This window comes from Sphaerodactylus townsendi, linkage group LG02 (assembly GCF_021028975.2).
Source record: "Sphaerodactylus townsendi isolate TG3544 linkage group LG02, MPM_Stown_v2.3, whole genome shotgun sequence".
Taxonomy (NCBI): Eukaryota; Metazoa; Chordata; class Lepidosauria; order Squamata; family Sphaerodactylidae; genus Sphaerodactylus; species Sphaerodactylus townsendi.
The window spans coordinates 155,621,075-155,635,514 of NC_059426.1; the positions used below are offsets into that span (position 1 = coordinate 155,621,075).

At 40.1% G+C, this 14,440-nt stretch overlaps 1 protein-coding gene across 1 annotated transcript in view; it reads right to left on the reverse strand.

Moving 5' to 3' along the window:
* Nucleotides 1-560: 560 nt before the first annotated feature.
* DICER1 (dicer 1, ribonuclease III) overlaps nt 561-14,440 on the reverse strand; it is a 59,638-nt gene continuing 45,758 nt past the window's right edge. Inside the window, exons 24-29 of the mRNA XM_048485297.1 lie at nt 12,262-12,417; nt 7,647-8,529; nt 7,254-7,522; nt 5,701-5,863; nt 5,540-5,615; nt 561-5,106 (exon numbers count right to left, since the gene is read on the reverse strand). Of these exons, the coding sequence (XP_048341254.1) occupies nt 4,941-5,106; nt 5,540-5,615; nt 5,701-5,863; nt 7,254-7,522; nt 7,647-8,529; nt 12,262-12,417 (1,713 nt within the window). The 3' untranslated portion in view covers nt 561-4,940. The remainder of the gene's footprint in view (nt 5,107-5,539; nt 5,616-5,700; nt 5,864-7,253; nt 7,523-7,646; nt 8,530-12,261; nt 12,418-14,440) is intronic.

Here is a 14,440-nt window from a genome sequence, read left to right on the forward strand (position 1 = left end):
CTTTTCAACTTCCCTTTTCAGACACACACGTGAACACTAAGAATTCAACTGAGATGCTTCAGGATATATTATGTGAGTGTTTAGAGATTTTATTTATTTATTTATTTATTTATTTATTTATTTATTATTTCGATTTTTATACCGCCCTGTCCCCGAGGGGCTCCGGATTCAGAACATTTAGTTTGGATCTAGTGCAAGATTTGTGCAGGGAGAAGGACAAGACACAGAACACAACAGCTACTTGTGCCAAGTCACACTTATTGTACCTCCACGTGTCACAAGATTTTATGTAACCCATTTTTGGCCATTATAATATAAAGGGTTTAAAAATGCTAGATCTTGCACAGCATATCACACAAGCAGAACTGTGCTGAATCCATTTACATTTCTGCTTACTGCTTTTGACTGAACTGTCAGTATTGGTGTTCCTGCCAAATTTCAGACATTTACTAACATATCTGTTGGTTTATTATACTAATGGGCAGTTTTGCTTCAATTGGAAAAATGACCGAGAAACATTCTGTACAAATTCTCGACAATAAAAAGCAAGCACGCAAGTGAACAGACCATAACTTTATTGGAGATATATTCAGCTACAATTATTACAAAAATCTATTAAAGGTAATTGTGATCCATAAGGTGCAGACTGCACATTTCTGCAGCATGATTACAGTATGAATGAATTACATTTTATGTCCCTTAGACAGCTGCAGCATGTGATGGGAAATATTTTTATTGTCCATCAAATTATGTTATTCATTCTACTTGATTTCAACCACCTTTAAAGTCAAACTATTTACAATAAAAAGCCTGCAATTTTGAAATGCCTGCTCAACTTGTTTCTCTCTAGATCAGCTGCTGCTACAGTAAACTGAGGGCATCTAACGCATCAGTTTAGACAGTCTGTGGTTGTTAGCCAAATTAAATGCAAAGCAGAAGGGGGGGAACCCTTTCCTAAAGGGCTTGGAGACAACATGCTTGTAGTAAAAGAATTACTCTTGGAAAGTTGCACATAACTGATGTGACTTCTGCTGGTGAAAGCAGTTTGATTTTAAATACATTTTACAGTTGTACAAGGGGGTTTAAAGACACAAATGGAGGAGTATCAGTGGACCTTCGCTCATTTTCATCAAGGATGTATCACTGCCCTAGGTTCCCATTCTGTTTACATATGCAACACATTTCATTACATTCATTGAGGACTACGTAGAACAGCTGGTTTATGCCACCTGTAGGTGTGATCCTACACTTTATGGGACTGCTCAGAGCTGAACCGAGCCTGCATTCATATCGACAAAAGTCTTTGCTTAATTCCCTTCTCTGCCCTCCTCACTTAAAGGGAGAATTCAACAGACCATTAATGTATGCTTGTCCAGTGATAACTTTACGACGTGGGGAAAGTGAAAAGGCATTCTAAAATTTCCAACAGATTCACAGAATAATAAAATATGGTGTAATTAAAACGACAAAAGTTTTTAATCCTTTAAAAAACACCGTAAAACGCCACAGACGTTAACAAATGGTATTATTTCAGTTGTGCAAATTAAGTGACACGTTGCAGGCAGTCTTGTGATTTTTTCTCTCTCTCTCTTTTCAAATTCTGTCAATCAAATCAGCAGCAAGGCCCAGACCCCATTTTCCCTCTATTAAGTACATTTCTCCTTGAAATGAGGTAAAGCATGGTAACAAGTGCAATGCTTATTTGTGCTCTATGAACAGAACAGCACAAAACAAAGCCATTAAAAATGCAGCATAGTTAGGAGGATTGTTAAAAAAAAAGTACAGTATAACAGAACAAAAAGAAAGAGGAGGGGGGATTCCAAAACTAGCTTTGTGCCTCCTCTACCTGCCTGAGGAGTGTGTGGTTGATTTTGAAGACAGGCTTTCCGCCGTCCGTTTCCTTGCTTGTAGAAGATCATGGGATTTCAACCCCAACCTTCAAAAAATGATTAGGATTAGGCATAGTCTAATACCATAATTGTATTTTTTTTAAAGGGGAAAGTAGTTGCACATCACGGAAACCACTGTGATTTCTGCATTCAAAGAGCCTTAGGAATATCTGAATGACATCGTGCAGCCAAAAGGTGTGGTGTCATTCATAAAACACAGTTCGCAAGAGGGCCAACATTACAGCAGACCCCTGACTCAGTCACATCAGCCTTTCTAATCAGCTCCTTGCACATTCAAGGAGGATACAGAATTCTTCTGTTACAAAATGCAACCAAAGTCTCCTCCTGCTGCCACCAGGCTACACTGTAATCTCAGGAAATATGTTCACTGAATTTTTCAATCTCAATTTTTTTTTTTTAGCATTTCACAAAAAAAATGAGCACACAGCGGACTGGGATAACACAGGCCGTTTTGAATACACGGAGGTTGTGAGTTTTCGTGAGTGATATATGGGTCTGCAGAGAAGAACTACCAGCATTAATAACCATTATTTCCCAGAGCTGCAAAACCTTCACTCGGGATTACAGTTGCGCATTTAAGAAAGTTTTCATTAATGAACTTCCTATAGAGCTTTATTCTCACACAGTGAACTTCAATGGAAATTCTCAATCCAGTTACCAGTGAAAAGTCCCACTGAAACTGCTGCGAAAAATACTTGGTCAGCGGAACCTAAAAGTTGTAACAGATGTTTCACCAAGCCAAAATGACGTGCATGAGTGGGACAACGCTGCACACGTAGCGAGAGGATTCTTTCAGTTTTTCAAGGCAGCTATACACATTGTTGAAGACTCAAGCTGAAAAGCAGCTAGCCTCTACAGTAGGTGAGAACCCTTGGATGGAAACAAACAAATCCCGAGATGCGTGCGGAGCTCATTCAATTTGGGGGACCGCATCCTTCGCCTTTTCTATAATATGCTACTCTGTCAGTGGGACTGAGATCCCACCACAAACATTTTATTTCACTGATGTTACTGGAGAAAAAAAATCTAAGCAAAACAAAACATTGTGATTCAAAACTAATTTCCATTTTTCAGACAACTGTAACATTCCCAGCCTTTCAGGTATGTTTGCTCTCATTTAAACAGATACACCAGGTTTCCCCTGCCCTCAAATCTTGAATGCATGGGGTTTGGGAGGCCGGAGGGTGTGTGTGTGGGTGTGTGTCTTTAAAAGCAGAGAATACAGTATTTAATTGTAAAAGGAGACATTAAAACAGCATCAAGAGCTGACCACTGCCCAGGAAACCATTAACAAAAAAATCTTGCTGAGCTTTCTGAAACTTCAAGCATAATTAATGGGGCAAAATTGCAGCAAACCTCTCTTGATATTGGTGGGAGTGCAAGACAGCCCACAACTTTTTTTCTCTTTTTTTAAAAAGGTAAATTAAGAGGTATTATAGTCAACAGTGCAAAAAATTAAAATTTCAAGCATAATACATACACATAGCACCAAAACAGAAAAAAAACAACGCATGCAAAAAAAGGGGAGGGGGGAGAAAGACAAAGGAACCAAGAAGAACTGAGGTATTTAAGTGAAGGGTGCCTACAGGTATCTAAAGAAATTTAGGCATAGCCTTTAAAAAAAGTATGCTTCCATATCAACTGAAACAATAATAATGAGCTACTTTACTTTACGTTAAAGGACCTAAATCACAGATGTATCAAAAAAAAAAGTATGGCAGTTTCTCTCACAACAACTTCCATGGCATTTTTAAACAGCACAACTTTGGTAGATGATATATGCATGCAATTCTGAAAACGTACAGTAAGAAATTTATGTGGAAATTGCTCTTAAAGGTGTAAAGGTGCTCCGTTGGTTAAATATGTATCCAATGTAAAATCTGCAGCATATTTTAGGTGCGATATGTTGAAGGATCTTTTTCTCTTCTCCCCCCCCCCCAAAGCAACAGTTTGCACTGTGCAATTAGCTACTGTTACAATGTTTCGATACTGGAAACAAACATGTTCAATCCATTAAGGACATCCTCCTGCACGGCCCCTTGAGGTGACAGAGCTTTCCACAAGAGCGATGGATCGTGCCCAGTCTAGCTCAATGGAAATTTGCAAGAGACTTTTTTTTGTTGTTTTCAATATCAAAAACAAAACAAAAATCTATACTAACAATTTCCTCCGAATTGTTAAAAATAACCTCACTACATATATATGAATACGAATTCTATTACAGTCCTGTAATAAGTTAAGTCACAGCTAAGCTACCATGTTGTACTGCAAATACGGAGCTGTATCATCATAAAACGTGTCCTAAAAACAAAGGGAATGTAAAACAGTTTGGCTCCAAAGAGACCAGAAATTAAAGGTTGAAATAATGAGGGCTTTATATACTTTTAAGGCAAGAACCTTTCAAATGCAAAGACTACATGGGCATCTGTTAATTTCTCCCAGATGCCGGACATTTCAATTAAAAACCTGCCCCTAACAAATAAGTGCAATAATGATTGGGAATGCCATCTTAATGCCAAGATGGCACAGGAAAAAAACAAAATGAGGACAATACTGGCACACTTATCCTTACACCAAATCATCCAGCACAGGTTATAAACTGCTTTGTGACTGGCACTAACGCACAGATTTGAGACATTTCAAGATTTTTATATACATACATACATATATATATATATAAAAATCTAGTAACTGTGTTCAGCGTAAGCTCCCTGGCCTTTAACTCTAAGCAAAGCTGTACTGACAGAGTAAATCAAATGTTACCTGACAACGATTTTGAACACTTGCTAAACGTCATCGTTAAAGCACTCTTGTGATTAAACAAAGCAGACGTGAGGAAAGAAGACAAGATTGTGTTTGCGCAAAAAGGAAAAAAAAAACCTTATAACTACGATTAGTTCCAAAATTATGTATATATGTTAAATGCTGTTAGCTATTTCGTTATCAAACTTTAAACGATGTCTTCAATTTGTTCCTCTCAACATCAACTTTAAAATCTCTCGGGGTTTTATTTTTCTTCCCAGAGGTGTCTCAGCTATTTGGAACCTGAGGTTGATTTGCTTTGAGGCTTCGTAGAGCTCTTCGCGCTGCTGCAGATTTGGCGATCCGATAGCTTCTTCCAACACCTTTAAACTTTCCCTTCCCTACCACTTCCACGGTTACTCTGACTTTTCCATCGTAGGTTCTCTCAGCAGGACTGCACCAATTGGGGGGGGGGGGAGAGAGAGCGCAAAGAAATACAGAAACAAACATATAAATTACAGCCAGCATAACCAGAAGGGAATTAATTCCCTTTTACAGAACTATGTTAATCCACAGCACAAACCACCCTGTGAACCACAAATTAATTTACTGCGTGAACTTCCATAGGGGTAACTGCTTACTTCACCAGATGCACACACACACACCCGAGTGTGCAGATAAACACAAAGAAATTGAAAGCATCGAGGCGGTTGGTATTTTCCAAATGGATGCAAAATGTGTTTTCAATGGCATCACGTGCTGTTTTGCTTATCTTTGCATTCTTTATCCACAACAGTTCACTTTTTAAACCACCAAATGGCAAATGCTGCTGTAATTCAATGCATTGTGCATGATTTCAAGAGAGGTCGCCCAAAAAGGATTCTTACCTAAATTTAGCTGTTTCTGGCTCCATCTCCAGTAGCTCTCGTACTGGGGAACGGGGAACATTTGCAGAGAATTTTTCTGTGATGAAAAAAAAATTATATTTTAACCCTACTAATAGAAACCATGAACTTCTGAAATTTTCTTCTGAGAGATCTTACGTTACCTATTAACGGCCTCATCATTGGATAGTACACTTGCCAAACCATTTCCAGAGACATTCCAGTATCCATATAAATGGCACCAGCAAGAGATTCAAATATATCCCCCATGGCCTTTGGTACTTCTATATCTTCCTCTTTTTCTTCATCTTCTTCAGATCTTCGGAGCTAAAAATTTAAATATAGTCTTGCTTTACAAACATCCTTGCAAAGGATCCATCATTTTTAAACACACACACAAAAAATGCATTCACTAGGATTACCCTGTTCCTTCTCATTTAAAAAAAAAATCATTTGAATTTTGGTTAAGCAGGAAAGGCCCAGCCGCTTGAAGTTTGGACTGTGCTTAATTAGATTCAAATGTAAGCATGTATCTATACAAACACAGATATCCACCTGAACGGCCCAATCAATTTGATTTCACTAAGGTATCATTAGCTACTATCTCTGGTTAAGCAAAAAATGGTGCGATCTTCTCCCTGTGCGAGGGCAACAGTGCCCACAAGTGGAGAGATTCCTCACAAGGCTCAAGTTATTCAGGGTCTAAAATGCAGGGTACTCCCAACCTGCAGAGCAGAGGATGCACTGACTTGGATTTGACACACAAAACTCCCATCCCATGTGTTTTCCTAGCCTGCAGCTTCAGTGCACGTACTCCTACTCTGGAGGTTTCAAGCAGAGGGTACATAGCCATCTGACAGCAATGCTGATTCTTTGACCTTAGGCAGATTGTTAGAGGGAAGACAGGAAGAGAAGAGATGAGTCAGCGTTTGGCTCACGTGACCCTTTCTTACACCCCAATTGCCACTGTGGAGTCAGGAAGGAATTTTCTCCCAGGCCAGGGATCCTGGAGGTTTCTTCCCTTCCCCTGGGCACAGAAACAGAGATCACTGAGGGAGTGGGGTGGGAAGGGAGGAAGTTGGGAATTTTGTGTGTTGTGCAGGGGGTTAGGCCAGATGGCCCTTGAAGCGCCTTCCAGATCTTTGTTTGTATGAAGGTGGTGGAGGGAAAAGAAACAGGGCTCCAAGGATCTTTCCATGTACAGGTGCTATATCTTCACGCAAAGAAGGATTAGAAGCACAAATCTGTGCCAATGTGGCCAATTCACAGGCAAGGCTGTGGATATGCTGCGATTCTGAGCCCTGCGGGGATAGGGCAGGATATAAATCCAACAAAATAAAATAAAATTCTGCAGTAGTTACAGTTCAGAATATAGCTCTGTGTATGGCACTTAGCATTCTGAAACACCTCGGCTTTCATCTTTGGAACAGATGGCTTTTAGCCCTTACCCACAAACCTACAAGTTGAAAATGGGTATAGGCCAATACTACATGAGATATCTGAAGCAAGAAAGGGGGCCCAATATGATTCACAGAAGATGGTGTAGTGGTTAAGAGCGGCTGATAGTTCAGGACAGCTGTAGTAAGACACCCATAACGAGTTACTTTTATCGTGTTATATCAAAAAACAGGAATCCCAAACCCACAAAAAGGCTCAGATTCTTGGAAATGAAGCAGCATAACAAGTGGGATTCAAACTACATTCTCACAGCACTAACCTCTGAATCCATTCCTTGCATTTCATTTTTTTCCATCTGAAACTGTACAAAGTCATCGATAACATGGAACAGTTCAGGAGAGACAGCTTTGAAGTATTTATGGTAGTCATACTTTACAGCCAAAGAGGCAAAGATGGTGTTGTTAACTAGAGCAGATCGCAGGTCTGTTAGAACTCCGGGAGAGTGCTGTCGTGGGTCTTCGTAAAGGTGCTTGGTTATGAGGTAGTCCAAAATTGCATCCCCCAGGAATTCCAACCGCTGGTAACAATCTTAAACACACAAGGGTTGAGGGAAGGAAGGAAATATGCAGCGATGCAGTTAACATTCCTTTCAAAGCAATCTGCATTCCTTCACATTTAATGCAAAAAGAGATTTTTTTTTCAAATGACTTACCAGTAATGGTGTTGTAATGATAAGAGGCATGAGTAAATGCCTGAAGTAGGTAAGCCTTGTTCTTAAAACTGTAGTTAATTTTCTTCTCGAAGTTTTCAAAGCCAGATATAAGGTGATTTAAGGTTCTCTCAGCATCTGGATGATCAAACATGCACCTTGGCGGAATCTTTAAACAGCCATAGACCAAGTCTTTATACAAAGAAGACTCCTGATTGGCTAGAGAGGCAGAAATACAGTTTGCCGAAGGATGCTTCTGCTGGCTGCTCAAATGGTCTCGGCAACAAGGCAGAACACTGTCCCCGTCAGTTTTCTTAATTATCGGAAGCACTTTCAGGCCCAGTGAACACAGGAAAAGCTGGGCAGCTCTCTCGCCACAGCTGGTCAGATAGCAGCCCAAAAGGGCTTCCACACAGTCTGCAATGCTCTTGTCAGCTATGCACTGCTCTGTATGCAAGTCATAGGAGATGGACTGTTTCCCAGCATCGATGCCGCAATTCTCCTCCGATGGATTCCAGAAACCGACCACAAAATCGTCTTCTTCCACCGCTTTGCTAGGGTCTAGGTAGCACATCGCGTCCCAAGAACTGTAGTCAAAATCGTCAAAATCTGATGAAAACTGGACATGAGTCAAGGGCGACTTCTTGGGTGCTTTCCACTCGTAGCTGTTGTCAGCGGGCGAAAAGGAGGAGAGGGAAATTTTCTTCACAAACGCTCCAGAGCCCATCAGCATATTGTCAATGAACTTGATATGCTCCTGATCATACTCTAAGAAGTCATCCTCCAAGTCGGCTTCCTCCTTGGGGACCTGCCACATCAGGTCGTCGTCGTCGTCATCATTATACTCGTCATCAAGTTTCCCATTGGATAGCAAGCCCTCTTTTGTCTGGAAAAAAGGTGTAAAATGAAAGTTTCATTTATACTTTAGCCTTTATTGGCATAATCAGAAAACAAAATAAATACATCAGTAATAAAAGCAAAAAATCCCCCAAAGAACCATAACAGATACATACTATTAGATACTCTCAGCTATCTCCATAATAAAATTGGCAACCTCTTCACAAAAACCAGGGTCAGAGTTATTCAGCAATAAAGATAACCTGATCAGATCTGGCAGCCCATATTGGAAAAAAGGATATAAATTAATATATTTGGATCTGATTTTAACAAATCTGGTGCAGTGCAAAAGTTGGTGGGCCAGGGTTCAACCACATTGGATTTGCAGCTGCATAACCTTGCAGATTTTTCTAGGTTCGTTAGAACATAGAGATAATGGGCCATGCTCGAATGTAATTAAGAATTGAGTAGGGGAGCAGGTTCGTTTGGCTGTAAGTTGAAAGAGGCTCTATGTTAAACTTACTACAAAAATTGTTTCCCAAGAGTGTTCCTTCCCCGATACATGCAAAATCAGCCTTCTGTGTAGTAGTTTACAAAAGTATAGTTTACAAGGATAGAGTTTACAAGATTCTCCAAGGTCTATTTAAAATCCGGGGCATATTCTCATGTCAACATTCTAGCATTAAAATTGGCCTTGTGATAAATAAGCACCTACAGTGAGAAAACAGAAATCCTTATTTTTTTTCTGGGCTACTATAATTGTATTGTGCTTAAGAAGAAAAATGGCATTTTTTCACATTAGTAAATAGAACTAGTTGCAGAACAGCCACAAAGCCATTTGGTTACCATGAATGAAACCAGTTTAGACAATGTCTAAGCATAGCCACATACACAGGCAAGAGCTCTAGACCAAATAGTTTAATCAAAGTTTGACATTCATGTAAACAACTGCTTGGATAATACTGAAACACTAAGTTGGGAATTTGAGAACTTGGTAAATACTACGGCTTCAATGAATGTTTTGGTTTTCAAACACAAATTGTATCTGGGGAAAAAAGACTATAGCAAAATAGGAACAATTTAGACTTAGCGCAGATAATGTTTCTCAGGGTGTTTGCCAATATATTTTTCCGTTACAGTTTGGGACTAATATATGAAGCAAACTAAGCTAACAATGAAACACTGTTCAGTAGAAATAAGCAACATCGGTAATCAAAATGGGTCCTTCTCAGAGCTCGCTCTTGTTCTTAAATGGAAGCAAGAAAAGGCTTGGAGGCAGTTCAGATGGACAGCCAAACTACAGCAAGCCTCAGGGTTCATGCAACTCTTGTGCTAGGGCACTCACCAGTAATTGACAAGGCACAGTTTGCTGGTTCAGAACAAATGCCAAACACTGATTCGCTGACAAACGGGAAGTTTGAAAGGTTACCAGGGGAAAAGGGAGTGAATGCACAAGAGCCTGAGGCTTGCTCCCAACTTCTGATCTGAGCCATTATCAACTTGGACTGACCTGAGCCATTATCTACTTAGAGCTTTTTACCAAGATCAAAGGCGTCTAGGTAAGTCTAGCAGTCATGAGACAAGGGGAAAAGACAATAGGTGGTTAAATAAATAAAACCAGAAGGTGGGATTAAACACACAGTTCTAACAGAAGAAAGAAAGCTGTGCCCACCCCCCCCCACCCCCAGATCTGTACTGAGACCAATGCCAAATTATCTGAAGTCAGAGGTGAGCAGTGACACAGCCAAGTTGATAGCTATCATATAAACTAGGGTGATGAAAAATGAAGACAACTCTAGAATTCCAGGAGGACTGCATGGTAGATTGTCTAGGCAAAGCGGCCCTGAAATCCTCCAATTATGTTTCTAACCGGGCTTTTGTTTGCAGTTAGAACATACTGGAATCTTCTTTCACAAAAGGAATTTACTGCATATCTACAGTGCTAAATAATACCTTCTTAATATACATTTTACTTTTTTATTTACTGAAGGGGGTGCAACTTCTGTTTTTTGCCTGGGGATCAAGAACGGCCTCCCATTCTTTCCTCCCTCCCACCGTGTTCACCTGCATGTTACACTGTTAAATCCATTTACTTTTAGCAAACTAATTAATTACTGTCTTTGAAATGTTGTTGGTACACATTAATACAATACTTAGAATGTTTTACGATGGAATAAACATTCCAATAGATTTTTTTAAATATTTTGGCATGCCCCTGGTGGTTTTTTTATCCAAGTACGAACTTTAAAAAATGATATTCACCTATGTGCCATTTCCGAACTTGATTCTGACTTTTATAAAGTCTTGATTTCAAAGCAAGGAAAAGCACTTACACTAACAGTTCACTGCTATGCCTCTTCCCCTCTGCTGAGTAGGCAGGAGTAATTCTGCATAGGACTGCATTGTCAGTTTTGTGTGATTACAGAACAGTGCAAGACTTACACAATTTTCTAACAGTGGACACGTGAATCTTTCTGACAACTGGCATTCTTGATGAGAAAGTGCAATGTGAGAGGACTTGGTCCAATACCACCTGTGCCAATGATTTATGTAAGATAATGGTTTATACTGAATAAGGGCTTCAGAATCTCAGTCTTTTGCCGCCAACAACAATAAATGCTAGCAAAACAGGCCAAAGAGTAGCTAACAGATCAAGATTTCAAAACTTTCAGTCCTGTACAAAGATGCAACAGATAACAGCAGTGAGCTATCAGTTATGATGCTAAATGTTTTTAAGATTAAAACCCATTTGAGAAGCAAACCCCTGACGAAAGCATCACTAAACACCATCTGGAGATCTGGCCTGGACTAACATGTAGACAACTCAGCTCCATCTCATGCTGACCCCAGCGAAGCTATAGAAAACCTGGACCAGTACATGGAGAGCGGCTCTGGAGGGCATGTGGGCCAATAAACTGAAGCTTAACCTAGACAAGATGGAAGACTAGAAGGTCTGACCCACTCACCTTAAAGGAACAGGTCTGTAGTCTTGGGGTTCTCTTTGACCCAGGCCTCCAGCTGGAGAAGTAAATGGCAGCTGTGGCCAGGAGTGCCTTTTACAAGCTTTGACTAGTTAGCCAGCTGTGGCCTTTCGAGGATGGAAAAGATCTGGCCACTGTGGTGCATACCCCGATTACATCTAAATGAGATTACTGAAATACGCTCTTTTGAGGGGCTGGTCTTAAAAAGTGTTTGGAAATCTCAGCTGGTGCAGAACAGAAGAGGTTGGAGTGGGCTGTAAGGACCACGTCACTGCAGTCTTGACCCACCTGCACTGGCTCCCAATTTGTTTCCAGGCACAATTCAAGCTGCTGGTGCTGACCTTCAAAGCCCTCTATGATTCGGGACCAACATACTTGAAGGACTGTCTAATCCCTTACGAACCTGCCCAGCCATTACAGTCACCTCCAGAGGCCCTGCTTTAGATGCCTCTTCCTTCCAAAATTAGGTGAGAGGCAATCCAGGAAAGGGCCTTCTTAGTAGCGGCACCAAAACTGTGGAACTTTCTGAATGTGAGCTTTTACAATATCATGTCAAGAAAAGCAGATTTTCGTTCTCTTCCATTTTGCTAATATATTACGCAAAGTGCCTCTCATTTGGCTTTTCTCTATGCTTTTCACTACAGAGTTGCTGTAAGAGGAGTTAAGAATAGAGATGTAGTAGCCTATATTGTTGCTAATGAATAACAAGCAGAGGCCCCACACACTTTCTTCTTTCATTTGCAATGACATGCTCATAAATGGAAACATTTAACTGTAAATGCATTCAAGCAGCAGCTTACCATTTCATCTTTTCCCCATTTGTCAGTGTTACTCTTGTCTTGGTTCACTATGTAACCAGGTGGGAGCCAGTTGACAGGGGGATCAAAAATAGATACCACCATGCGGCTGGGGAGCCCTTTCTTTTTCCCAAGACGATACAAATTACAATTGCTGACCTTTAAAGAAGAAGTATGTTTATTATAATCTATACACAGTTATACAACGGAACACAAACAAACCATGTTTAGGCGATACATGCATATCTATTTATATGTCTCATGCCATCCCCTTTTATATTTCAACCAGCAGAGACAAAACATATTCAACATTTAATAGCTAAATTGTTCATTTGGTTTACAACCTTGTACCCATCACTTTTTGACAAAAACACATGAAGCATGTTCATGTGAACCATGTCACAGATTTATGGACAAAACACAGTTACTTTATTGTTTCAGGAAAGTATAAGCAAAGGAAAGACACAAATGGCCTGAAGAATGAATCCACAATAACTCACAGAAGCAGATCATATTTCAGTCTTGTATTTTTCTTCAGGAGTACAAAATTAAGGTTAGACTTCCATGAGCAAAAGAGAAAGTGAGATTTTGCCCAATTCTCCCTTTTCATTGCAGTACTCTGGTGTGAATGCCTTCCTGCAACTTCCTGCATCAGATTTTTCAGGGTTCAAATGGGAATGTTGGAGGAAAATCCACTTCCACAATAAGAAACAACTCATTGCTATTAAGTTAGGAAGTTCACATGGCAAGCCTAGTACAATGACTAGTAAACTGGAGCTTGGCTGTGGGAGACTGGTTCAAATTCCTGCTTAGCTATAAAGATCAGTGAGCAACTTTGGGCAAGTCAGTGTAAGTGTATCCTACTTTATATTTACAGGATGTCCTATAAATATACAAGGCTTCACAGAGAATAAACGCTCTTTATTGGAAGGGTGGGATAATAACATACAGCAAAGGATTCCCAAGGCGGATATACAAGGTGGAATAAAATATTGCTTTCTGATGCTGTGCCTTAATAAAAGAATTCCATAAATCTCTTAGAGCACCTAAACATTTTGCAGCAGCTTTCAAATAAATTAAGGATTTTACTCTATCTCTGCAATTTTCGAAAGGTTGCCATTTTTGATCTATGCTTTTTCTTGGTACAGTTTTTAGGACAAAGTCAATACTTTCCCCTCTCTTTCCTTCTTTGCCCCTACTTATTTCAACTTTCACTTAATTAAACACATGTAGCCTACTCTATTCCCCAGCCCTATATAGAGTTGCCAAGTTCAATGTGACGCCTGGAGATGTCTCAGAATTACAACTGATCACCATGCTACAGAAGTTAGCTCTCCTGGAGCAAACGGCTGCTTTGGAGGGTGGACTCTATGGACTAACAAACACCCCCACTGTGTTTGTCCCTCATCAAGCACTGTCTTCCCCCAGCTCCACCACCCCAAAATTCCAGACATTTCCCAACTTGGAGTTGGCACTTCTAATTCTATGAGAAACACGGAACCACAGCAAATGGATTCTGGCAGTCTGAGGCAATATGTAATCACAACATTTGCATAACATTTTGCAGAAATCTTCATTGGAAAGTCACTAAATTCCTCAGTTGAGCATCCGTCTTCAGACTTAAGGAGGGGTTGAAGAATATAATACATTAATATTTACTCTGTAACCTATGCAGATATCATGATCAAGCTTAGAGATGATCAAGACCACACAGGAAACAGAATTGGGACTAGGGTGTGCACTCAGATTTGCCAAATTTAAAAAAAGCTGAAAAATACCTTCTGACCCAGCCCCAGCCCCACCCCCCCAAATGGCATTCTTTAACAGTAGCTGAAAAAACCTTTCTTTGGAGAAAAGGCTAAACCATTTGTGACTTTTAAGTTCATAAAAAAGATAATGGGGGGGGGGGGGGACGGAGGGACGACAGATTTGACAAAACTTAATAAAGTTATCCACTGCATGCATAGAGAGAACTTTTCCTCCCTCTCTCAAGTTCTAAAATACGGGGTCTTAACATTATTTAGTTGCAGAATTCATGACAAATGGATATAGTGATGAAGCAGATTGTTTTAAAAGGGCATTAGAAAGATTAATGGAGGAGAGGTCTATATATGGCTACTAACTATGGCAACTAAAAAGATCTCCATGTTCAAAAGCAGGAAACCTCTGAATACCACTGCCA